General features: G+C 36.8%; 1 protein-coding gene across 3 annotated transcripts in view; it reads left to right on the top strand.

The window, feature by feature from the left end:
• Positions 1-27,497, top strand: part of ARHGAP29 (Rho GTPase activating protein 29) — a 75,909-nt gene that overhangs the window by 8,364 nt on the left and 40,048 nt on the right. For 2 of the 3 annotated variants that reach the window (XM_067726962.1, XM_067726960.1), the window contains exons 1-3: positions 3,426-3,565; positions 8,836-9,072; positions 22,855-22,989. In XM_067726962.1, coding sequence (XP_067583063.1) covers positions 8,868-9,072; positions 22,855-22,989 — 340 coding nt within the window. In that variant the 5' untranslated portion in view covers positions 3,426-3,565; positions 8,836-8,867. Of the gene's footprint in view, positions 1-3,425; positions 3,566-8,835; positions 9,073-22,854; positions 22,990-27,497 lie in introns of those variants that run through there. The other variant, XM_067726961.1, reaches the window with a different exon arrangement.

Here is a 27,497-nt window from a genome sequence, read left to right as displayed (position 1 = left end):
ACTTTTTTTTTTAAATCTGGAGATTTTCTTTTCATCGTTTTCCTTGCAATTTGTTTGTTTAAGGAACTGTTGTTTGCTCTATAAAACGACCCACAGTCTAGATTTTACTGAGTGCATCCTGTGATGTAATTTAATATATTCCCTTGTCTTCTATATTGCTTATAAAGTGGTAATTGGGTCTAGAGCAAAGTTTCTCGACCTTGACACTATTGGCCATTTGGGGATGGGTAATTCTTTCTTAGGGGTAGAGGTAGGAGGGCTCAGGCGTGCTCTCTTGTGCAGGTAGGATGTTTGGCAGCATCCCTGGCTCTATTCACTAGATGTCAGTACAACTCCTTTCCAGTTGTGACAATCAAAGATGTCACCAGACATTGTAAAATGTTTTTAGAACCATATTCTGTTATGAAAAGTAGGCTACCTGAACTACAGAATCAACTTCAGGAATATGAAGATCCTTACCCGGCAAAAATAGCAGTACTACCTATGTTCACACTGAATAGAACACATGAAAAAGATTTTAACAATATGCAAGTTGAGGCTTCATAGAATGACAGAAGAGCAATATCACAGAGGATGTGATTTCTGTTTTAGAAGGGAAAAATACTAGAGACAATAATAATGAAAAATGGTAAAAACACAATTTTAAGATGTTGTACTTCTACAATAGATATACAGATGGTTTAAATTTTTTTTAACCCTTTATAATTTAATTATAAACCAAGAATTTTGGAGTTGCAAAAAGGTATTGTTTCAATAGTGTACTTTTCATACTTGAAACTTACTTGTGTGACATAAAATTTCTTTAAACAAAATGCAAGTTAGGGGGAATTAATAAAACAACCCTTTTAATTTAAAAGTGAACTACCATTTTTGCTAATGTTTCCAAATATTGTATTCCTCCTTACTAAGGAAAAAGAGTAGAAAAGATGACAGATAATTAATCTATTTTTTTAAAAGCTATAAGAGGAGGACTGGGATTGAGAGACTTCTCAAAATTTTCCTCAGATAACCGTACTTATAATTTAATGGTCTAATATTCGTTGACGATTCACTCTGTGTTGGTTCTATGCAGAATAATTGGTTGTTTTGAGATGGTTTAGAGGTAGATCTGGTGGGAAGGGTCTTGAGATTAACCCAGAGCAGATCCAAGGGGCAGACTTTCCTCCCTTGAGTTCCCTGAGGGTTACCCTGCCTCTACCTTCCATGGCCTTCAGAATCCTTTGCTCTCTCCCCCATTGGTGTCCTTCAGTTTAGTCATCAGTGGCTTCCATGGTGAGTGTCCATGGTGCATCATTCTCCTCCATTAGGATTTGAAGGAACATTTGGTTGTTAGGTGTCCCCAGCATTTTTAGTGCTTTTGATCTGGCACAGTTATGTTTAAAGTTTTTAAAAATTAAGCAAAGATAAAAGAAATTACAATAAATAGAAATTAAGATAGCTCTACTATCTGCAAAATGATAGTAGAGCCCAGGTAATCAAGGAGCCTGAGGTTCTCATATTTATCCTTTCCAAGTAACAACCTAGGGCCCTAATTGGGTTTATTTGTCCAGAATTGTTTGGGTGTGAAAGGTGTCCGTCTCCCCTTTTTCTGTCCATGGGTAGTCTCCCTATTTCTCTCTCTCTCTATCATTTCTGTCTCTTTTCCTTATTCTGTCTGCATCTTATTTTCTCTTTCTCTGCCTCCATTTGTCTCTGCATCTTTCTTGGTCTTCTTTCTCTCTTCTCCACAATTGTTTCTCACCTTCTCACATCTCTCACGGCTTTTTCCTCTCCTTCCCTCCCATGTGCTCCTTTCTGTCTCTGTCACACCACCACTTCTACCTCACATACCCTTTCTCCCCATGAGGATCTTGTGCGAGACATTGTTCAACTTTAATAAGGAAAACAATTCTCTTTATTAAGGAAATGGTGATAATGGAGTAAGAAAGTAAAAAATAATTAATATACAGGTATTTAAAAATAGATATAAAGGGGTGTTTGAGATTGAGTGACTGCCTTATATTTCTTCCCCAAATCTTCCTTATGATTTAATAAGGGTTGGGATGCTCCAGCCCCCTTTTGCCCTGGGACCCCTGACCTCTCAGTTTGTTTCAGTTCAGGGCATCATCATTTTCCATGGTGAGAGTCCATGGTGCATTGTTCTTTTTATGTGTGGTTAGAAGGAGAGTTTGGTTTTGAGGTTTCCTTAGTGCCTGTGGCATGTCCTTGGTACTGTTGTGTTTGGGGTTTCAAGGGGTAAATTTGTGTAAGCTGAGTCGGACAATTCCAGTGTGGAGCTAAAATATCCAAGACGCTGAGCATTTTCATATTTATCTTTTCCAAGTAGCACCTGAAGGGCCAAATTTGCTCTGTTTCCCCAGCGTTGTTTTTAGTATAAGGGTTCAAAGATATGAGAGATGTTCCTCTTCTCTTTGCCAATGAGTGTTTTCTCCCTATCTCACTACTTCACTTGTTGGCTCTCTCATGCTCACTTCCGTTTTGTCCCTGTAAGTAGGCAGTCTCTCCTTTCTCTTTTATTTCTCAATATTTTCTCTTTCTGCCTCCACCTGTCTCTGCCTTCCTTGGTTTTGCCCCTCTCTCTCCCTATGTCTGCAGCCCCGCTTTCGTCCTACTTCTCCTCACACTCTCCCGTGTCTTTTTCTGCTTTCTCCCACATGCGATAATATTTTTCTCTGCCTCCACCACTGCCGCCAGCCACCCTGCCCATGTGCCCTCTGTTTCTCCATCAGTTCTTTCTGAATGTTCCAGAACTGAGATAACTAATGACGAGGCTTGTTCTCATGAGTAGAATGATGTAGAAGCTTTCAGCCCCTGCTGCTTTCTTTAATTATTCCATCTTTCTCAGACATATTTCTCATTCTGAGCGAGTTTGAGAGTGCAGTTGAAGTAATATAGGTCTAAGTGGAAAATATGACCCTGTACAGAGGGCAGAGTAGTTGGCTGGTTTTGAGGAAGTTTATTCTTCCGGAAAGGAGCCAGGCCTGTGTTACACTTTACCTGTGTGGGGTCTTGTTTTTGTTTTCTTGAGTTGGAGAGAGAGGAACGAGGTGGTTAAAAGAAGTACCTCATAAAAAATGTAGATTGCTCATCCAAGAAATTCCGATTTGCCAGATGAAGTCATCAGGTGACCTGTTCCTAAGGTTCCTCCGCCTGTCCTGCCGCAAGCCGCACGGGGCGGCTGACACGTCCTGCAAGGCTCGGGACAGTTTGCGGGCCGAGGCGAAGCTGACAGCCTGCGCTGGGCGCGCGAGAGCCAGTGGCCGGCCCCACCTGCCGCAGGCGCCCGTCCCCGCCCCCCGGGCGCGCGGGCCAATGGGCTGGGCCCCAGGGGGCGGGCCGCGGCCGGGCGGGAGGTGCGAGGCCGTGGGCGGGGCGGCCGGGGCTGGCGTGGTAGTGGCTGTAGCTGCAGGGGCGGCGGCGGCGGCGGCGGCGGCTCGGCCGGGCGTCCGCGGGCCGTGGGGGATGGGAGCGGCGAGCTCCAGCCCTCGGCGGCGGCGGAGGCGGCGGCGGCGGCCGTGAGTGTCGGGCGGGCGTCCGCGTCCGGGACGCAGGATGGAGCGCCGCGGTGAGTGGAGGATGGCGGCGCTTGCTGCTGCTGCGGCGACGGCGGCGGCAGGGCCCTGGGGTCACCCGCGAGTTGCCGTCTGGGGTCCGGGCGGCCCAGGCGGCGGCCCGGAGTGGAGGCGACTGAGGGCTGCGCTGGGGGCCGGCGGCGGCGGGCCGGGCCGGTGTCCCCGAGACTCCTGGTCCTCCGGGAGGGGTCCGACCGGACGTGGGGCGCGGCGGGCGCGGCAGGAGCGGAGGAGCGGGGAGAGCGCGAGCTGTGGCCCTGAGCAGATGATGAAGATAATAAAAGCAAACACATAGCACGTCCCACGTTCGGCGTACAGTTTTCTAAGAGCGCTACACGTTTTAACTTCACGAGAGTTCCACGATTATTTAAGTTTTCACACGGGGGAAACCTGCCGGAACACACAGACTCGTAATTGGCGTAGTGTGATTTAAAGTTGGACAGTTTTGCTCCAGAATCTGTGCTCCCTACCGCTACAGAGTCCGATCGGATCCTGTCCCACCCCCCTGCCCTGACAGCAGCCCTCAATTCATCTGGGTCTCTGTCCCGAGATATCTTAGGATTTCCGTGGTGCATTGTTCTCGTCCCTGTCTTTTGAGCTGAGGGAGGGGTGTTTCGTTCCGAGGCCTCTTGAGCCTCAATGTTTTTTCGCCAATTCCGTTGTGGGCGTGTTTGGGGCTTGACTTTTTTTTTTTTTTTTTTTTTGACGGGTAAGCCCAAGTCTGAGACGTTTCAAGCTGGAGCGCTAGTGGTTCACGAGACTTGTGTCTCCATATTCATCTTTTTTGACTCTCTTCCTCAATAAAGAATTGGCCTGATACCTCTTCGGAGAGGAGGACTGTTAGTTGCTAAAGGCGGGAGCTGAGCGCCCCTTCCCCTTTCTCCAGGCGTCTCCGAGACGGTATCTCTTGTCCATCGCTATCAGTGCCTGCAGCCCTTTTTGGTTGCTCCATGTTCCCATTCTGTATTTAAATTCTGGGATGGGGAACGTGGTCTTTGGCATTGGGTAGTTTTGGAGAGCCCTGCCTGTCAGGAATGCTGGACATTCTGGAGGTGTGGGAGGTTGGGCAGCTTCATCTTCTTTAAACGTGCTGAATTCTAACTGCCCAGGAATGAAGTGTATGTGCGTTGCACGCCTTTCTTTAGAAATTAGTTATTTGCATATTATTGATAAAACTTTTTAACATGCCCCATTCTGTTTTTGTGAAACGTGCATTTAAAAAACATAATGAAAGACCTCCAGAATGAATTTTCCTGATTTTTAAAAAGCATCTCTAGGTATCAATAGATTATTACCAATCAGAAATTTGTTGAAATAGCAGATTTCAGAAATATATGGTGGTTTTTCCTGAGATAGAAATAGTAAGATAGGGAACTATTAAGTACAGATATTTGGGTTTGTTTTACTCTTCAATTAGGCAGCCATGTGCCTAAAATGAAAATACTTCTGTAAGGATACATTTGGGGAGGAGGAACATGGGGCAAGAACATTTGATTAACACAGGCTCCTGAAGTCTTGGAAAAGCCACATTCCAGGGTACCAGAAGTTAGTGTTCACATTTCTAATACACATATTACTTAGAATTTAGAATATATAGAGAAAGTAGTTTGGCACAGTGATTTTCTCTTTGCTACAAAGTTCTTTGCGAAGTGGATAAAATGCTTTTTTTTTGTTGGTGGTTTGGAGTTGGAAGAGATGCGGAGAATTAGGAGAGTTTCACAAATATTTTGCTCAACAGTCTGTTTGCACAGTTCAAACTTCACTTGGAAGCCATTTAGTAGGCTTCCATGAAGTCAGTTAAGTTTCTGGAATTGTTTCCAGTCCTATATTTCTTGCTCACAATTTACAGATATACTGTAGTGAAGTCACATTTTGTTAATTACTTACGTATGTTAACAGTCTCCCACAGTAAAGCACGCTAGTGATAATGGCTAACAGTTATTGAGTCTTCATGAAGAACCAAGCGTTGTGCTAAGTGCTTCCCATATTATTATCTCATTTAATTAAATTTCCAGTTGCAATCTGTTAGTAACTACATTTTATGTTACCACCAACTAGAGGATGTTCATTTTGGGACATGAGAAAGTAATGTGGATGATCTCGGAAAGTGTATAACCTCCAAACTTTCTCATTATCATAGTTCAATTTTGTGAAAGCTTGGATTAACTTTAAGTTAACATTTTTTTCAACTGTAATGTTTCCTTCAGTTTGAAATATGAAAAGTAGTAAAGTATATGTAATAAAAGTAGTACATTGCTCACCGTAATCTCGACTAGAGGTAGAGTATGACCCCTTTTAGTTCCTCTCTTCCCCATCGTTTTTGTTCGTTTACAGACATTCTTAGTCTTGACTAAATGTATTCAAGCATTTCTGAAACACTTTTTACAACTTTGGGCTACTAATTTGACAGTTAAAATAATTTTTTTTTACTGAAATAAGTGAATTGAAGTGAATATCACAATCGAAGCTTGTGATGTATGCTTTAAAATTTATAACCATCTTTTTACCAGTGACAATGACCAATTTTCTAATTTACTAAACTAAAAGCCATCAAAATTAATCAGAGTGACTTTATTAAGTAAGCTGCAAAAGTGATGAATTAAGCTAATAGTCTTCTCAATTAGCGATTTGTAAAAGAGCTGCCCAAACAAGGCACTTGAGTGTTTTGTTTGTTTTTGTTGGAGGGGAGACTTAGGACAATTTGGGGAGCACTATTATTATAGCTAAGTTCATTTTAGAAGTTATTTACACATTTAAGGATTAATGTTAGATAGGTTTGAAACTAGATTAAATGTAGAAATTGCATTTCCAGAAGTAATTTGAGATTAATAAGAATACTGAATAAAGGAATTTTAAAAGCCATTGAAGAAGTGTCAGGACACCTTATTTAATAATCAGAAGTAGAGAAACAATAATAGAAATCAACCTTTGATTTCAATTTTATGTACTCTTGCCGTTACTCAACTTCATATGCTTGGTTTTTTGGTAAGATACTATTTTAGAGACAGATTTTTAAAAACCGATTCTATTTTCCGTTCAAAACACTGCAACAATCCAAAGTTAAACATTTTTATTTCTGTAAAAATTAGTTGAAACTTTATAAACTTTTAAAGTTTATAAATTCATTATAAACTACTTATTTATTATTATTCATTATTAGTTCTGCAAATTCATCACTCATTCTGTGGACAGTTTTGAGTTGTTTATCCCTCATATGCGAAGCACTGTGCTTTAAGCAGAGAACGCTTGGTTAGCAAACATTGGTCATGATTTTGAGATTATAGTCTGGATAAGGAGACACGAATCACCTATGAGAACTTCGATAAGTGCAGTGATGAAAAGTATAAGATGGTGCAAAGCATATAACAGGAGATTCTGTTCTAGTTTGGTGGTGGTGGTGGTGGTTATGGGAGCAGGGGAGGTCCAGGAAGGTTTCTTTGAGGAAGTGATCTTTGAGCTGAGATCAGAATGAGTAAACAAAGAGGAAGGAGTAGTCCAGGCAAATGGAGCTGCATATAGACAGGACCCTGAATCCAACAGTTGGTGTTTCTCAAGTTGTAGGGACAGAACCCATTATAATTCTGAGACCAATTTGGTGGGTTGCAATTGGCTTTTTAAAAAATGAAATGGGATAGGAAAGAGAACATCTGAGTACATCACCTGGCTCCTTAGCCAGAATCTGTTTTATGTTTACGCATTCCTACACACACACACCACACACAAACATAACATACTTAATGTGTATACTGGCTCCACTGTGGGTCACGGTAAACAAATACTGTTGGAAAAATGAGAAAGAGGTGTGTGTGGCAGGAGTGTTAAGTGTTGAGTAGGAATTGTGACTCCAAAGGACGTTGCAGAGGTAAGTAGGAGCCAGATTTCATGCTGAGCCTTGTAGTGCACGATAGCATCTCACTTGTCTTTTGGAAGAGTTTTGAGCAGAGAAATGACGTGATGAGATTCATGTTTTGAAAATGTACTCACTACATTTGGAATGAGACAAGAATGGATGTGGAGAGATCATTAGGAAATTAGTAACAGCAGCTAGACTACTCCTTCCTCTTTGTTTACTCATTCTGATCTCAGCTCAAACATTTGAAAAATGTTTTAATAATGCTTGAGCTAATTTAATTCCTCCAGTCATTTCCTTTTTGATTTCAAACAAAATTAGGACTTTTAATTACAGAAAGGTAAAAGGTAAGGATGAAGCAGAAACAAACTAAGATTTTCTTGAGTTCCAACTATGTGCCAGGTTTAGGCGTTTTAACATATGAAGTCTTTAAACTTTGAGTTCCCTTTTAATCTTCATATAGCCTGTAAGCAAATTGTACAGGTCACACATTTAGGAAGTATTCAGTAACGATTCAATTCTCAATCTTTCTCATAACAAATCTTGTATTATACCACCCTGAAATTACCAAAAATATTGCTCCAGTAATCATACATTTATTTGTTCAACCAATCCAGGTGTGTCAGATTAGTGGACATCTTTAGAACTTGTTTTCAGCAGAGAAATGTTCTTGATGAAAGGTGATAATCCGGAATATATGTGTGTGTGTGTGTGTATGTGTGTATGAGTATGCATTATTGAGAACATACTGTACTTGAATTTCTTTTATGTGTTGGACACTTCTATACCATTGTCTCTTTTAATGCTTACAATAATCTCATGAGGTAGGTATCGTCAGGATGTTATTTCCATTTTATAAATGAGTTTACCAAAGTGAGGAGATTAACAGCTTGTCAGGTCACGCATAGTAAGTGATGGAGGGGGATTTTGAAAACAGGTCTTTCTTTTTTCAAAGCTCATATTTCACCTTTATTTTTGAAGGTGATGTCATGGAGGGAGAATATTTTCTTCCACTAATTGACATTTCAGAATAACTTTTACAGTTTAAAAAATTCTGTACCTTAGGAGTTAAGAGGAAGTTTATTAAGAGCATGGGTTTTGGTGACAAGGCAGATGTGGGTTTAAGTACCAGTTCATTTATCAGCTGAGAGCTTAAACAAATTATTTAACCTCCAAACCTCAGGTTCCTAACTTGTGAAATGAAGAGAATAGTAGCTTGCGTATCATAGAGTTGTCAAGGTTATTGGCACTTAATAAATGGAAGTTGCTTTATCAGTAATACAGGGTTTGTTGTTGTTGTTATTGTTTTAAATAGAATATTGAGGCAGGCTTTGGGCTATTTGTGAAAATCTAGTATAATGTCCCCTGATTAATGTAGTATTTGTGTTTCTCTCTTTTTCTCACCCCCTTAAGGAGTTCCGTTTTTTTGACTGTTATATGAAAGGATGATTGCTCACAAACAGAAAAAGACAAAGAAAAAACGTGTCTTGTCAACAGGCCAGCTCTCTACTGATGTTACAACTTCTGAAATGGGGCTCAAGTCCATAAATTCCAACTCCATTTTGGATCCTGATTACATCAAGGAGTTGGTGAATGATATCAGGAAGTTCTCCCATGTGTTACTATATTTGAAAGAAGCTATTCTTTCAGGTTCGTCAACTCTTTTCTCTTAGCATTCTTACTGAATAGTTTGTAAAATTTAATTGCCAGCCTAGCTACAGATAAGTGTATACACAGTAGTAGCAACAGGGTATTCTGCTTTAGTTATTCTGTTTTTTATTTTTTGCCAAATGTTTGATGTTTACAGTGTAAAGTATTTTATAATCAGATACAGTGCAATACATAGTAGAAACTTTGGTAAGTGAGGGAACAGGAATCCAAAAAAAAAAATTCATTCTTTGGTTCTTAAAAGTTGGACCCATTTGACATGGGAGATTTTTAGATAATTGGAATTTTAGCCTTCTTGTTAATGGTAACACAGTGCATTGATTGGTCTTTAATAAGCAGACTGATGTTTTTAATTTACATTGTTGACACTTCTGCCTGGATTCAGTTTTCTATATTGTTCCTAAAAGAATCTAAAATCACTGATTTGAGTGAATTTTTTCCTCAAAAATCAAACTTAATTCTGTTTTGCTATTCTCTTCCTCAATTAAGAGATAATCACAGACTTTATTCTCTGTCTAGTTAGAAATGGATAATGGAGCATGAGACTTGATTCTCCTGAAGTAAAGAGCTCTATGTATTTGTACTCCCTGACTTGATCTTAGTACTTAAGTCTTTCAACTTTCCGTGCCTCTTTTATATCTAATTTTGATGGCAATGGTAATTAATAATCATACAGTTCCTATTCTTTTGTAATAAGTAGCAGTTCAGTCCATATTCATAAAGGTATGTCTGGATGTAGAAAAATGAAGATTCCTAGTGTTACTTATATGAGACCTTCTGAGACTTCATAGACATTTATAAGATTTCCATAAATATTTTCTGTGTTTATAAATTAGATATTCATTTTCTGACATGCGTTCTGAAAAACAGAAACTGCAACCATGTCTTCTATTTGTCCTAAATGCTGCTTTTAGGAGTTTATTTCTAACCTAATTATAATTTTCAAGTTGAAATGCCCAAAATACCTGGACTTGAATTGTAGCCTCAAAATTTTAGTATTTGAATTTTCCTTAAAATGACAATCACATAAGTCATTCTTTTGACACTATATGTATGTTTTTAGAAAAGAATTTACCTACACTTCTGTTCATTTTAATAGCTTGAGTTTGAAGTCTAATTATGGATAATTAAATGGTAATAAAGTTATCTTGTTAATGTGGAAAGATATTCTAAATACATTAAGCATTATACTGGTAACAGATTCATTACTAAAATGACACATCTGCCATTTATTTAAAGAAGCATAGCTTTGTAATAAAGACTTGTTTTTAACTGTTACTTGTTTTAAATTTATTTTTTAATTCACATACAGTAAAATTTACTCTTTTTGTTGTAGCTGGGTTAATTTTGAATTTGAAATTTAAAATGATGTGTTAATTAACAAATCATTTACTTCACTTTAGGGTAAAATCTGATTTTATTTAATGTATCAATAAAAATAGGTTTTCATTAATATAAATAAGATTTTTAGTTAGGATATCTGTTTGTTTTTATTTGTTTTCCATAGGAGATTTATATCATTTGAAATCCTCATCTCGCATATTTATCCCTTGTTTCACAGATTTAAAATGATGGTAATTTAAAGCAAGTTGGACCCACTCCTTATCTCCACAATATTTTTATGAGTTTTAATTTGTGAGTAAACAGTTCATAGGTTAGGAAGAAAGAGGACTGAAAGCTGATCCTAAGTGAAAAGAAAAGAGAAAATTGGTAATAAGTATAAGACAGCAAAAGGAGATTACCTTTTGAGGTAAAAGGGTGTGTGTGGAAATATATATTTTAGGAGTGTGTCTGTACTTGTCTCCGTGTTTTATTTAATTTATTATTTGTTTTTAGACCTTTTATTTTATATTGGAGTATAGCCAATTAACAATGTTGTGATAGTTCCAGGTGCACAGCAATGTGACTCAAGGAAATATATTTTTTACAGAAATGTAATATTAAAAATCCGAAAGGATGTTATTCTTTTAATAAGAAAACCAGTACTTCATAATTTAAGACTTGATTATATTGCTAATAATAAAAAAGCTTGCCGTTTATGATTGGTAAATTAATTTAAAAATGTGAAAACCATCTTTTGGGTAACCAACTCTCATTAGTAGGCAGTGGCCAGAGTATTTTCATTAATTTATCTTTGGATTGATTTTAATGCTTGGTTCTTCAGTCAGAGTTAAAAGGATTTATGTATACCATCTCAGAATAAATCTTGGATTTAGCAAGAATTTGTTTTCTCTGTCTTTGCATCATTGTTATCAAAATCTAGAAATATATTCTTTAGTTTATTTGAATTGATAGAACCTTTTTTGTTTGTTGTTTTCCTTAAGGGAGTATGTGAAACATATAAATTAACCTCATTATAGATGGCAAGAAATGCTACATAATAATATGCTTCTTTAATTTTGCTCATAATTTTCAGCTTGTTAGAGTATCATACTATTTATTTATTTAATAGAATTATTACAACAATCACATGAGATCTTCAGGAAAACAGGTAAAAAGTTTAAATTCTGCAACTATTTAAGGTGGTGTTATTATATATGTTACTGGACGTAGACATAGGCCATGCTTTTGTCTCTGGGTATTGAGAAATATCCCTGGACTTCTGCTGTTCTTTAGTACCAGCATAGTTGTAAACTGTGGCCACTGTTTTTATTTTGGAGTGAGGGATCCTTGTCAATATTGTATCAGCGGCCTTGCCCGTATTTTGTCTTTTGCCTCCTTAAAAGAAGGCAGCCAAATTTTTGGTATTGTTTGTTACTTTTCAATTCATGTCAGTTGGCTGTTAAAAAGCTAAAAAGTTAACTTTTAAGAATATAGACTGTGGGTATACTAATCACCTTTTGATGTTATCTGAATACCATTTTCTCTATGTACTTTACCTGTCATGAGGCAATGGTGTGTAAAATCACTTGACTACTGCTTCAAGTGTTAAATCATGTTGTTGAGACTAGGCTTAGGTTAATAGCTTTGTGATAGGTTTATAGCCACATTTCCCTTTCCTAAACTAGTTACAGAGATGACATATAATTGTATATGGTGTTTCACATTTTACAGAGTACTTTTACATACAAACGGTATTTAATCATGCAGTCCCCACAAAGGCAGGTACTTTTAGACCTGTTTCACAGATGAGTTGTATGTATAATTTAGATTATGTGATTTCATCAACCTCTTATTGCTGATAAATAGTGGTTTCATTTGGAACCCAGAGGTCATGAATGCAGAATGGTGTGTTCTTTTCTTGCTATCTCAGCTGCTTCACGTGGCAGGTACTATAAAAACACTGCTCAGTTTCCATTATTTCATTAACCAATTCTGTTTTCCGTGGGGTTTATCTCTACCTGCACTATCCAATATGGTAGCCTCTAGACATATGGCTATTTAAATTTAATTAAAATTTAAAATGCAGCTCAGTTGCAGTACCATGTTTCAAGTGCTTATTTGCCACCTCTGGTTAGTGGCTACCATTTTGGATGGTGAAGTTATAAAAATTACCATCATTAACAGAGATTTCTATCAGACAGTGATGGTATAGACATTTGGCATTTATCAATCTCAAGAATATTGAGATGAATTTTTGAGCTATAAGTATTTTTGATTTGTATAGCTTGAAAAGGAAACCTAGAAAAAGTTGTTATTGGAGCAAATTAAAGAAAATTTTACCTAGAAATAGGAATTCTTGGAATCTCCCTCAAATTGCCTTTGGAATGTTAGCTTTCATGCCATTCTTTGATTTGAACTAGCAGATCACTTTCCAAGCATTTTATACAAGTTGGTGAGATTGGTAGTAAGGAATGGCAGAAAGAGCTCAGGAAAGAGAATCACACAATCTAGGTTCTAGGCCTAGTTCTGCTATCAACTAGTTTTGGAATATGGCTTAAGTCATTTAATAATTTGTTAAGAATGAGGCACTTACACCAGATGCTATTGATTTTATAATTCTGTGATCCAAAAATTGATTAGAGTTGGAAATTCTACGTTGTTCGGAATATTGACAATTCAAGGCTGAAGAAAACAGCTAAGTATTTGTTTTCAAACTATGTAATGCATTTTAGAGGACATTCGCCTCCCACCAGTCTGTAGGATTTTTTTTTTTTTTTTTTATTCGGCACGCGGGCCTCTCACCGCTGTGGCCTCTCCCGCCGTGGAGCACAGGCTCCAGACGCGCAGGCCCAGCGGCCATAGCCCACGGGCCCAGCCGCTCCATGGCACGTGGGATCTTCCCGGACCAGGGCACGAACACACGTCCCCTGCATCGGCAGGCGGACCCTCAACTACTGCGCCACCAGGGAAGCCCTGTAGGATTTTTTAATGTGAGTTTTATGATAAGTTTCTTAAGTGTGGGTTTATGAAATTTTCCCAAGTGAGAACGTGAAGCTCGTATTGCAGTAGGTGTTGATGAACTGATTAGAGAAAATTAGTGTCTGCCAAAGAACTCTTTGCCCCCAACAGAGTTAAGATATGTATGCACTGTCTCTACTGTTTTTTTTTTCTTTTAATTAATTAATTATTTTGGCTGCATTGGGTCTTCGTTGCTGCACACCGGCTTTCTCTAGTTGGGGCGAGTGGGGGCTGCTCCTCATTGCGGTGCGTGAGCTTCTCATTGCAGTGGCTTCTCGTTGCAGAGCACAGGCTCTAGGTGCGCGGGCTTCAGTAGTTGTGGCTCGTGGGCTCTAGAGCGCAGGCTCAGTAGTTGTGGCACACCAGCTTAGTTGCTCCGTGGCATGTGGGATCTTCCCGGACCAGGGCCCGAACCTGTGCCCCCAGGCAGATTCTTAACCACTGTGCCACCAAGGAATTCCTCTACTGTTTTTATTTACAAAAAGTGGAGAGCTTAATGAGGGAGATCAGAGGACTATGAACATGCTTACTTAGATAGGGTAAGTGATAGTTTTTTTTTTTTTTTTTAGTGATAGTTTGTTGATTCTCTGTCTACTACTTATTTCCAGGAGGAGGTTACCCTGTAGTCTTATATAAGTAGCAGATGTGGAATTTGAAGTTTTAGATCTCCATCTTGTGTCATTAAGGTGCATTATGAATAATTACAGGGCAAAATTTTCATCTTATGTTAAAATGCTGAAGGCACGCAATTATGCATATGTCCTTTGTATTTAAATATAACACTGCAGATTAATGTATGTGCAGTCTAAGTACCAGATCAGGTTTATGGTTGCCCCTCTGAGGAATAATGTGTTCTGAATTCCAAAGAACACATTCATAAATGTTCTTCTAGTTTATACAGTAATCTTAAACTCTCTCTTTGTGACATACCTTCCCATTCCCAGGTGGAACACCGTGCGTGGAAGTTCAAAATCTGGGAATTTGAAAAGTGCAAGGCTTTTAATTCAGCTAGAAAGAGTAGTGCAAATTGCTTAATTTGTCTGGTACTCAATGCTTGGCAGTGTCCATTGCCGTTATAACATATATTTGAAGAAAAATTGGCAGTTAGTCTAATACTTCTTGTAGCTTTTTGATTATGTAACACTGTTTTTTAAATGGATTTTAATAAAAGTTTACTGTTGTGACAGTGGTGGCTTGTTTTTCTGTTTTGTTTTTTAAATAGGCTAGAAAGGAAGATTAAACTTTATCATCAGTTTTAGATAAACTAGTTCTCTCATTATTAAAAATGATTTCTAATTTGAGTGTATCACTTTTAATTTGTAAAAATGTAACTGATCTCTTAAGTGATAGCTTTTGATGAATTCTGGGTCCTAAATTTGACAGAACTATAGTCAGAAGTGGTATATTAACTTTCTAAAGCAAATTTTATTGAAAGAAGGAATTATGTAAAAATTTTAATGGCATTAAATATTATGTTCTGTTGTGAGAGGGAAGTTCTGTATAAATTTTCAAAGTCTTAATTGAAATCCTGTCTTGTGGATTACCCCAGTTTTTTTCCAGAGTAAATGAATATACAGGAGGATGTGTAAATTTATTTAGGCAAATTCCAGTGAGTATTAATTTTACCATTGTTGACTATTACTTAACTTTCACCCTCTATAGTGTGCAAGATATTTTGTGAAATATTGGAAACATTAAGTTGCTAGTCTCAGGTATGTCCTCCTGCTATGTTTTTTTAGAAGTAAACCTCTCTAGAAGTGATTTCCAATGGTTACCGTTTAGGAAAAGCTAATATGAATGTTAGTAGTTTATGGCTTAGTGCCTAGAAGGTACAAAATGAATCCTTGAGGAATGAAGTATGAAATCCAGGTAGCTCATTTATTACACATGTGCCAGCTCTTAGGAGATAGCTTTCCTCTTCTGCACTTACCTAGAATGGCTTACATAATGTTACCATTTACAGTAGTTAACTGGTATATTTGATTGGAAGTTAAAGCCTGTTAAATCACAGATTGCAGAGTATACCTGTCATTAAGCTATAACTTCTTTAACCATGTTAAAGTTCTAGAGCCAGAACCCTGAGGTGGAATCCTCATTCTGTCACTGTTTGTATATAGCCCTGGGCCAATTACTTATATTCTCTGCCTCAGTTTCACGTCTGCTAAAAGGAGATAATAGTACCTACATTATTGAGTTGTGAAAATTAAATAAGTTCATAATTCATTTATATAAAGCTCATAGAATAAGTGTTTTAAAATGTCAGCTATTATTATTTTTACAATCCCCAAGTGGCTGGATAACGAAAGCTGCACTTTAGGCTTCATTTTATCCTGTAAATTCAGGAGTCATTACAGAAAAAAAGAAGTGAGTTTCCTAGTGATAAGTTCTGAAACTTTTTCCTTCCTTCTTGTTTTCATTGCTTTCCCAGAGGGATTAAGCTGAATTAACAAGACTGATTTTAAAAATTATTGTCAGTTTTTTTAAAATCAAGGAAAAACACCGTAGTTTTTTCATTTATTTACATAAGCATTTCCATGAAGTGTTTGCAATATAAACACTGTGGTATTGTGTTAATGCATGAGAACCAAAAAGTGGAACTGGCTAATCTGTTCTCACTTGATAAGCTGAATGAAGCAGAAAATAAATGGCACAAATGAATGAAACAATAAATTAAAATTCAGATTACCATATAGGGATGGTAGATAAACAAGCAAACATTGGGATACAGGAGTTTTACTCTTCTATATAGCTGGTGTTAAGACTGGTTGAACATTATAATATTTGCATATATAATACCTTTGTGGTATAAATTGAATTATTACATTTACAACGTGACTACTATAAAACTTAAAAATTACCTGGTAATTATATGACTAAATTAAGTACTATAACTTGATAGGTATAGAAATATTTTTGTAAAATATACTCTTAATTATGATTTTATTTCTAAGTAATTTACTAATTTAGACTTTACATATAAAATTAAATTGAAATTTAACTTTAATGTCTCTTTTTCATTAGCCAAAATATTGTGGGACCATACTGTAATTTGTTACTGAGTGTAATTCTGTGTGAGACAACTCTGTTTTCAAAGGTATTTAGTTTGAATGGTTTACAGATTTAATAGTAATAATAGCTTACATATATTAAGACTGTAAAGCAGTTTCATTTCTGTTAATTTATTTGATATTCACAACAACTGTTTTACTGATGATGAATCTGAGGTCAGAGAAACTGAGAGTTTTGTTTATGGTCATTTCAAGCAAGTGGCAGATCAAACATTGGAATTCAGGTTTCTTGCTTTAAATCTATTGTTTTCTACCACACCAATCAGCTACTTACCTTTCTTCTGTATTAGGGAAGAAAAATTACTCTCTCTTTTGCTTTGTTCATTGCTGCTGCTGTTGATGTGGGGATATTTAGTGTTGGTGAAGGAGCTGCCTAAATTTAAAGCTTTCTGAAAAAAAAAGTTCATGAGGCTTTTGCTTCATAAAAATAATTTGAGGTAGCTTTATTCTACCATAAGAAAATAGAACATTGGAACATTTTTACCACTCGTAAAGCGTAATTAAGGGCTTGCTATTTTATAAAGTCCCAGCTGAAGTATTATCAGAATATACTGATGTCCTAGTAGTTGACTCATCTACTCAAATACATAGGAGAATTTATGAATCTTTGTAATTAACGCTTGTTAAATTTAGCCATCTTGTTCATTTCTGTTGACTTATAGGCTTCAGAGATGTGTTGAATCACAGGAAATTAGACTTATTTATAGGGTAATTTGAGATACTTCTGAAATTTCTTACTAAATAACTCAGTTATTGTTTTCTAGTATTTTGCTTTGAAACAACTTCAGTATCTGTTTATAAGGGCTTCCTTGTAGGAAAAAAAGAATTTCAAATTGGTAAAACATTTATGTTGACAATTATTGGAATGTTCTACAGTGATTTTAAAGAAAAATTATAGCAGCAATCCTCAGGACCCGTTATGCTGTTAAAAATTATTGAGAACCCAGAAAAGTTTTTGTTTTTGTGGGCTGTATCTGTTACTATTTACTGTGTTAGAAATTAAAACTAGGAACATTGAGAAACGTATAATAATATGTTTTTAAAACGTACAAAAACACTATAATAATTTTGAAATATGTTTATTCCACATAGTTAATTTCCTTGCCTCTGAGAAGACCAGAATTTACTAACTTGGTTTATTTAGGCATTTAAACCATTAGTATTTTGTAGTTCTTGCTTAATATCCAACCCTGATTTTGAATATTGATGTTGTTGGCACACAAAAATCAAGCTCTTTTGTCTTGAGACCTCAAAATAAGACAAAGTATTTTTACTTAGTATTTCCTCAGTATGTTAGTATCTGTAGATTTTATTGTGAAACATCAGTAGGGGATAGAAATGACTGGCTTTCCTTTCTCTCTCTCTCGTTTTTTTTTTTTTTGACCACACTGTGCGGGATCTTAGTTCCCTGACCAGGGATTGAACTTGGCTCCCAGCAGTGAAAGCGCAGAGTCCTAACCACTGGACCACCAGAGAATTTCCACCTTTCTCTTTTTTAAGGCAAACATAGATTAGGCTTCAGAAAGAGTATAGCACAACTCGTTATGACATTAGATTCAACCTTGGTTTTGACAAGTAGGCAGAACTATTACCATAAAATAGCTTTATTTAGTTATATATATATATATATATATATATATATATATATACTATATATATAAAACAAAGGATAGACTTTGCAATGCAAAACTGGGAAAAAATACATTTATATTATTTTTTATAGGTATTCAAATTGTATTATTGTCCCAGAAGTTTCTTTCATTTTGAAGCTACTTGATTCTATTTCAGACCTAGTCTATGTTGTTAACCTATTTCTACTTCTGTATAAACTAAAAACAATAGCTGCCAACATTTCTGGAGGGCTTACTGTGTTCCAGTCACTATTCCAAGTGCTTTATGTGTTTTAACTCATTTAGTCCAACAACCCTATGAAGTAGCTACCAATAGCTTCTTTTTTTTTTTATAAATGAGGCACAGAGAGGTAAGTAACTTGCCCAAGGTTTATCAGCCATGGAGTTGGAATTCAAATTCAGGCAATCTGTTTCTAGAAACTACGCTTTTAACCAACCACTAAGCTGTATTGCCTCAGCTAAGTAAACCGACCAAACTAATATCCACAGTGATAAAACAGACAAAATAGATAGTGATCATTTAATTAAGATAATTCTTGAAATTACATGCTTACATTTTCCTTAGGAATTAAAAAATTATAAATGAATTTTTAAATTATAAAAGTAATATATGTTTATGGGAAAAATTCCAACAGTACATAAAATTTCTAAAATCTTTTGTCCATTTCTATTTCATTTATTAGACTATTTTTAGAACAGTTTTAGATTTGCAGTAACATTGAGAAAATAGTACAGAGTTCCCATATACTCCTACACCCAGTTTCCTCTATTTGTTAACATCTTACATTAGTATGGTACATCTGTTAGAGTTAATGAACCAATATTTGATAATAATGATATATTATTATTAATTAAAGCCCATAGTTTATTCAGATTTCCATAAATTGTTTCTAATGTCCTTTTTCCCTTCCAGAATTGTATCATTACATTTAATTGTCGTGTGTCTTTAAGCTCTCCTTAGTTATGACAGTTTCTCAAACTTTCCTTATTTTTGATGACCTTGACAGTTTTAAGGAGTACTGGTCAGGTATTCTGTAGGATGTGCCTTTTTTTTTTTTTTTTGGCTGCCTTGGGTTTTCGTTGTTGCGCGTGGCCTTTAGTTGTGGCGAGCAGGGGCTACTCTTCGTCGTGGTGCAGTGGCTTCTCTTGTTGCAGAGCGCGGGCTCAGTAGTTGTGGTGCCCGGACTTAGTTGCTCCACGGCATGTGACCGCGGCATGTGAGATCTTCCCAGACCAGGGCTTGAACCCATGTCCCCTGCATTGGCAGGTGGATTCTTAACCACTGCGCCACCAGGGAAGTCCCGGATGTGCCTTGATTAGAATTTGTCTGATGTTTTTCTCATGATTAGACTGGTGTTATGGGATACTGAGAAGAAGCTAACAGATGTAAAGTGACATATTTCTTATGTCATTATCAAGAGTACATGATTTATCACTGTTAATGGTGACCTTGATCACCTGTCATAAGAAGTAGTTGTCAAGTTTGTTTAGTTTAATCTTTTCGTCCCCCTTTCCATGTTGTACTCTTTGGAAGGAAGTCACTGTGCACATGCTTCACCTCCTTGAGGACAAAATATCTATATAAATTATTAGGAATTCTTTTATACAAGAGAGTTGTCTCTTTCCTTCCATTTATTAATTTATTCAGACGTTTATTTGTATCAATATGTACTCATGGATATTTACTTTATACTTTGAGTTATAATCCAGTGCCACTTTTTAAATTTATTGCTCAAATTTTTCCACCTTTGGCCATTGGGAGGTCTTTCAGTTGGTTCCTGTGCACCCTTGGCATACCCTCTTCAGTGTGAGGGTTTTTTTTTTTTAAGCTCTTACTTTCTGGCATTACAAGATGCTCCTAACTCATCTTGTGTATTTTCTGACACAGTCCTAGAACCAGCCATTTCTCTAAGGAGCCCTGGTTCCTTTTATTGGAGAATGGTATTAGAAGCCAAGATCAGGGTGCTAGGTATGTTTGTTGCTACTGGGGCATCATTTCTTTTAGGCCCTTTCACCTGATGAAGAAAAGAAATATATGTATGTGTACTAACCTGTATATATACACACATCTATAAATATTTCTAGCCACCTATATCTATGATAAACTAAATACGAATTCTTACAGAAGTATCCAACTCTAATCTATCACCACATGGATCATTATAGCCTCCTCTCCCTGCTTATTTGTAAGTTTCCATTCCAACAGTGAGATTCCTGGCTCCCACCATCCACCATCCAGTTACCTAGTTATTCACTTCCAGGATACATGTATAGCAATATCAACATTTTTAACCTGAATCTTCATTGAAAACACTTTCTCAACTAGAGTACAGTGCTTATGTGCATTTCCTTTGCCTTTAATCTTATAGACTCCAGTCACTTCCAAAGCTGCTTAAGCCAGCACCTAATCGCCTGTGTTTCTTTTTCTATTATTAAAGTTTTTGGATGAATGAGTTGGATTTTTTCCTGAAGGCACTCTATTCTCTCTCCTTCCATCACTACTTGAACTATTCTTTCTTTACCCCTTCCTGGGATACTCTTTGCCCTAATATACCCAGCTCCCCACCTTGCACTCACCTTGCCTGCTTCTCTTATACTACTTATTTCTCTCTCTTGATAATGCTGTTAATGAGTGGAATATTTGATAGATGATAGAATTACTTGTTTTTGTTTTTTATCCTATAGACTTTCTAGTGATTATCTTTTAACATTTCTGGAAAAAATTGCATAATTATAAAACATTTGTTTTTTAATTTAAATCAGCATCTTACTCTTTTTTTTTGATATTGGGGGTAGGAGTTTTATTAATTAATTAATTTATTTATTTTGCTGTGTTGGGTCTTCATTTCTGCGCGAGGGCTTTCTCTAGCTGCGGCAAGCGGGGGCCACCCTTCATCGCAGTGTGCGGGCCCCTCACTATCGCGGCCTCTCGTTGCAGAGCACAAGCTCCAGACGCGCAGGCTCAGCAGTAGTGGCCCACGGGCCTAGTTGCTCCGCGGCATGTGGGATCCCCCCAGACCAGGGCTCGAACCCACGTCCCCTGCACTAGCAGGCGGACTCTCAACCACTGAGCCACCAGGGAAGCCCTAAAACACTCTTTTAAGAAATGTTTTTGATTGTTTTTTAAGCTCTTTCAATAGGGAGACAGTATTAAGAGCTTAGCTTCTAGAATTATACTCTCTGGGTTCAAATTCTGACTTGGTAAACTTAGGTTTGCCTCAGCTTTCTCATCTGTGTGATGGAGATTTAAAAAATCTACTTAATAGAAATGATGTGAAAATTAAATGAGATAATAAGTTTTAAGTGCTTTTAACAGTGCCTGGTACATAGGAAGCACTTAATAAATGTGCCATTGTTAAACACTAGTGCTATGTGTAAGGTTATAGAAGTGAACATTACATCAGAGTATTGTATTTCAGGTGGTTGTCTTTTCAAACTTTTGAGGATTACTTCAGGGTTTTTTAAAAAATTATTTATTTCTTTGTTTTTGGCTGTGTCGGGTCTTTGTTGCGGCACGTGGGCTCTTCATTGTGGCGTGTGGGCTCTTCATTGCAGCGTGTGGGCTTCTCTCTAGTTGTGGCACGCGGGCTCAGTAGTTGTGGCATGCGGGCTCAGTAGTTGTGGCGTGTGGGCTTAGTTGCCCCACGGCATGTGGGTATCTTAGTTCCCCGACCAGGAGTTGAACTCACGTCCCCTGCGTTGGGAGGCGGACTCTTTACCACTGGACCACTGGGGAAGTCCCTACTTCAGGGGTTTTACAGGTTAGGATGACTATACTTTCTGGTTTGCCTGGGATGGTGATCCAGGGATATGCCTGTTTGCTGGCATGATTATGAGTAGTACCCACCTTTTCTCTTGCTAGAGTATTTTGGTTTGGAAGATAAATTATATGGTCACCTTATTTCCAGGGGTTATAAAACATTGTCTGTGTCCCTCTGACCAGGGCTGCTGTAAAATGGGTAGAGCAGACTAGGGCTAGGCAGGTAGGGACTGGGAAAGAAGCACACCTAAGAGAGCAGTACTGCTCTGTTTCAGCTGCTTGTGGCCAAGGTGGATGTGGGCCTGGTATAACCAGATTTTGATTTTTCAAGAGTAGGCATAAATCTGGAGCTTTTGTAATGATCCCCCAATTTTTCATCATTGGCAATTATTTCAATTTTTCTAAAAAGTACAGAATTTCATTGAACCATATAAAGATCTATGCATTTTATTGTATGTAAATTATATCACAGTTTTAAAGATGTGCAGGTCAGGTGGTGGTCCTTATATATATGCCTGTGAGTTGCTCATTTCTAATATCTTAATGCAAAGAGTCAATTCTTACATAGAAACTTAACATGTAAGTGCTATTTAATATTAGTTAATATTCAGGCATTATAGGGCTTTAACTCTGTTACCATATATATTAAAAAGTATATTATAGTAAAAACTGTAAGACAGGAAAAACTTGTAAAGTTGCCCCAAGGGAAATCTGGAGAGCACATTTAGACTGAGAAAACTGAAAAAGGTAGTGCTAAGTTGACCATGACTGTGAGTGACTTTGAAATCTTTAATGAATTAAAATGATTATGGATTTTTGAAGGCTAAATAAATTGCATATAATTGCAGTAGTGAAAATAAAAGTGAACATACAGTAGGCAAAAGTTGTGGAGCCGCTGCTTCTACCTGAAATGTGCTTCAAAATGGTTGATTTAACAAATTAAAAAAATTTTTTTTTTCTTAAGACTGTTTTAAAGAAGTCATTCATATACGTCTGGACGAACTTCTTCGTGTTTTAAAGTCTGTAATGAATAAACATCAGAACCTCAATTCTGTTGACCTTCAAAATGCTGCAGAAATGCTTGCTGCAAAAGTGAAAGGTAAGAAAGATAATATTAGCAGTGGGTTGGCATGGGCAAAAAGGATCCAGGTGATACATTTTCGTTTATAATGGTTATAGAACCATCTCTCTTGGCATCTATATGATGTGTATCAGTAGGAGTTATATACACTTTGGTATTTAAATATCCCCACTGAATCACACCTAAAATTCTCTTTCTTTTAAAAATTAAAACTTTATTTGGCAGGAAACACTCTAAAAATGCTAACTGAAATGAACTGAACAACTGTGGTTTACAATTTTTGAGTTTTTGAAAGAATATATGCTCTTTTGAAGTAGGTTATTAGGGTACAAAAAGTCTTTGTTATCTGAGGACAGTTGGTGCTGGAAAATGGCCATTTGTAGTTATTCCACTTAAAGGAGGGAGACAAATGGAGAAAAAGAAGACTTAATTGGGACCTTATTTTCAAATGTGGAAAAATGAAACTAAAATTGGAAAATAAGTTTATCATATATGTGTATGTATATGTGTATATATATATGTGTGTGTATATATATTACATGTGCTAAAAGAAGTAAGAATTGGGACATTATCCTTTGAAGAAATGATTTGCCACCAAAAATTGTTAGAATCTGTTATCCTAGGCTGCATTATATAAAGATTGAGGGTGAAGATTATATAAAGATTGAGAAGAATGTGACTGGAACTAGGAAGTTCAGTTAGGAGATTGTTAGAAATAATGGGCTAGATGAGGGTTAATAGTCTGATTTAAGGCAGAAGCTGGGGTGTGGTAGTCGTGGAATGTGCTTGTCACAGGAGAGGGGATGGCTGTTGAAGAAACATAGGACAGGTTGAATGTTAGGGATTAAGTTGAAGTTTGGAGTTGAGCACGTGGACTTGAGTGTTGTTGGTCTGTGGGTGGTGATGCAAGAGGATGACACCAACTCAGAGTGTACAAACTAAGTAGAGGACTGAGTATGAGATCCCAGGGACAGAGGGAAGATAGAGGAACCTGAAAAACACTAAAGAAGTAGGGAGATGATCTGGAGAAAGATGTTATGGAATTTTAGAAGTGTCATATTCTAGGAAGTGATTGTCAGTGTTAAATGTCAATCTGATAGGTAATATGAATTAAAATGTTTAACAAAAGTGAGTCACCATGGGTTGAGTAAGGAAACAAAAGGCTTCTTTGGGCAAAGGGATTACCTGTCCTGAGTCTCAAAGGTCAGGTGGGCATTAATGGGGTTAGAGTGGGGATTGGCACTGTGATAAAGGGTGCTTGTGTGAGAATTCTGGATGTGAAGAACAGGATGTGATTAATGAACATACTCACATGTAGAGAGGGTAAAGGGCAAGTGTCAAGGGGATGAGACAGGAAGAGAAAATAAAAACCTTGTCAATAAAATATAGTCCATATACTTAAGAACTGCCTTCCCTACTTTTTATGTAGATTAATCATGTTTGCATGGTTCTCTTTTTTCTGTATTTCAAGCACTGAAAAAAATGTAGATGGCTTCAAAATGGATAGCTTCTGTTGTGCCTCTTAAAAATGCTTAGTAACCAAATTTGTTTTAAAATAGATTGTTTGTAAGTGCAATTTAACTTAAGTTAGGGAAATTTGTGTCTGTAGATAGTAAAATTTCCATGCTTGGAAATAGCACCACAGTTCATTCAATTGTTGTCAGTAGCTATTGTGTGCAGTCAGGATGTCCTGGGGAAGGAGTGTGTCTGTTGATGTCCACATTCCAGAAACAGACTTGAAGAAAGTGGCCTCTCAGCTGCCTTATAGATCTTTTTTTCTTTGAGGTAAAGCAATCTTTTGAGTATTATTTCCCTCTAAGACTGTCTTTACTCTTGGAATTATTGTTACGATTTTACTTTTTTGTTGGATGAAATTTTAAAACTTACTTTGTTGTTGGGGAACTTACTCTGTTTCAGTAGGACTCCATGATGCTAGAAAACTTTAAAAATTGTGTTTTCTTTGGTGTAAGTTTAAGTTTTTAAATAAACCACCCCCCATCTTATTGTTGAGGCCATGTAAAAATATCATTGATAACCCAAATGAAAAATATTCAGTAACGTGGAAAATTGATGTCAAATTGGAGCTTATTTAATTCTTTCATTGAATGGTAATTTTGTTTTCAAACCCTGGAAAGGCAAGGGGGAGGTAGAAATCATTTTTGAATGTCTATCTTGTGGCAATCTGAATGTTTTGGATACGCTGTCTACTTTCATGTTTTCAAAAAACTTACAAAGGTACATTTTTACTTCTATATTAAAGAGGAAAACTTAAAAACTATTGTATATTATGATCAGAAAGCTGTCAGGAATGTGATCATTTTGTCTTAACCTCCTAATTACATTTAAAAAACAGTGGTAACCTGACTTGCTTTGGAGATCTTGCAACTGTCAGATGCATTTTGCAAACATACCAAACCATTAAAAAATAACATATACAGAGTGATAACTTTAGATCAGGGAGGTATAATCTTATTTGTGCTGCTGCAGGTTTGAATGCATGAAATCGATCCACTTCCTATGCATAATAAGAATAAGTGCGTTGGAATAAACTTGGAATCTTTTAACATCTCTTATTTTTTATTTTAAATGTAGAATTTACCTTTTAATAACTTTAAAAGAAGAATCCTTAGCTTTTCCCCATTCATTCTAATAGTGATTTGTATTTCCTGTGTCTCCTCTTGTTTCCAAGCAGGAAGTTCAGTCTTACAAAATATTTGCAATATGGTAAGAGAGATACAGCTTATTTGTGAAGTAGATGAAGGCATCGTAGCTCTCAGTAATTTATTGTGTACTTAGTATTTGTGTTTTCATCATTTAGAAGTATTCTGGTAAATCTTATTTGTAATATAATTTAAAAGGACCATTTTTAAGGTTTTTCATGATTTGTATTTTGCCCTATATTTAAAATTTGGAAACAAAAAAGAAAAATAAGCTTTAATTATGCATCCAAAATTGTAGATGCCTCATGTTTTCTTTCTGTTTTGAAGCTTTTTTAATAGGCAATTCATTCACGTGATTCATAGTGCAAACGGTGTAAAAGAGTATTCAAACAGTGAAGTGTCTTTCTACCTCAGACCTTAGCCACCATTCCTTTCCCTAGATAAGCAACAGCTATTACTGGTTTTTTGTGTATCTTTCCAGAGACATTATACACATATAGAAGCAAACACAATATGTTCTCTCCTTTACACAAAGGGTAGCATTCTGTTCCTTGCTCATTGTTCTGAGTTATCTGTATATAAAAAGTTGTCTTCTTTTGTTGTTATTTGTTTTGTTTTTTCAAAGCTGCATGATAATCCATTATACTGATGTACTATAATTAATTTAACCAGTTCACTACTAATAGATGTTTGGATTGTTTCCAGTTTTTTTTGGTTACAAACAGTGCTTCAATGAATAGCCCTGTATATTCCTAGGTGGGTAGTTACTGGAACAGAGCGCATGTGCATTTATATTTTGTATATTGCTAAACGCCCTCTGTAGAGGTTCTGTCCTTCTGATAGCCGTGCTGAAGAAGCTGATTTCCTACCCCTTTGCCAGCAAAGCTGGTTACCAAACTTTGTTATCCAATCTGATAGTAAAAACTGGTATCTCAGTATAGATTTGATTTGCATTTGCCTCATTTTGAGTACAGTTGAGTATCTTTTAATATGTTGCAGTCATTTGCATATCCTTTTATGTGACTTGACTGTTTATTTTTTTCTTGATAGTTGGTCTTTTTTTAGTATTGATTTATAGAAACTTCATATAAGTGAAATTAGCCCTTAATTTTTGATATAAGTTGCAGATTTTCTTTAGTTTGTTTTTTTATCTTTTGATTTGCTTATGGTATTTTGTTTTATTTTGCATTTCTATCTCAATCTTCTATGTGCCTTTTTTTTTTTTTTTTGCGGTACGCGGGCCTCTCACTGTTGTGGCCTCTCCCGTTGCGGAGCACAGGCTCCGGACGCACAGGCTCAGCGGCCATGGCTCACGGGCCCAGCCGCTCCACGGCGCGTGGGATCTTCCTGGACCGGGGCACGAACCTGTGTCCCCTGCATCGGCAGGCGGACTCTCAACCACTGTGCCACCAGGGAAGCCCTTTTGTGCCTTTTGTATGCTTTCTGAGTATTAGGGAAGGATTTCCCTGCTTGGAGATTATAGTAGCATTCTCCACTGTTTTTTCTTTTAATGTTTTCATGGTGTTATTTATTAAATTTAAATCTTTGATACATTCTAGAGTATCTATGTTTCTAGCTAATTTATTGAATAATTCATATTTTCCCCATCGGTTTGAGATGCCATCTTTATCATAAACACACTAAATTGTCACATATATTTATTTCTGAACCTTATTCTGTCCCCTTGATTTGTTTAGTTATGTGCCAGTACCATACTGTCTTCATTGTGGTTTTATAGTATGTTTTAGTGTCTGGTTGGGGTAGCTTCTCTTTCCATTACTCTTTTTGTTCAGGTTTTTATTTTTCCATCAAGATTTTTGAATTGGCTTGTCTAGTTCCAAAAAATACCTATTGGTATTTTGAGGG

The sequence above is a fragment of the Pseudorca crassidens genome, chromosome 2, assembly GCF_039906515.1.
Source record: "Pseudorca crassidens isolate mPseCra1 chromosome 2, mPseCra1.hap1, whole genome shotgun sequence".
NCBI classification, from domain to species: Eukaryota; Metazoa; Chordata; class Mammalia; order Artiodactyla; family Delphinidae; genus Pseudorca; species Pseudorca crassidens.
Note: the sequence above shows the minus strand (reverse complement) of the source record. Positions and strands in the feature narration are given on the sequence as shown.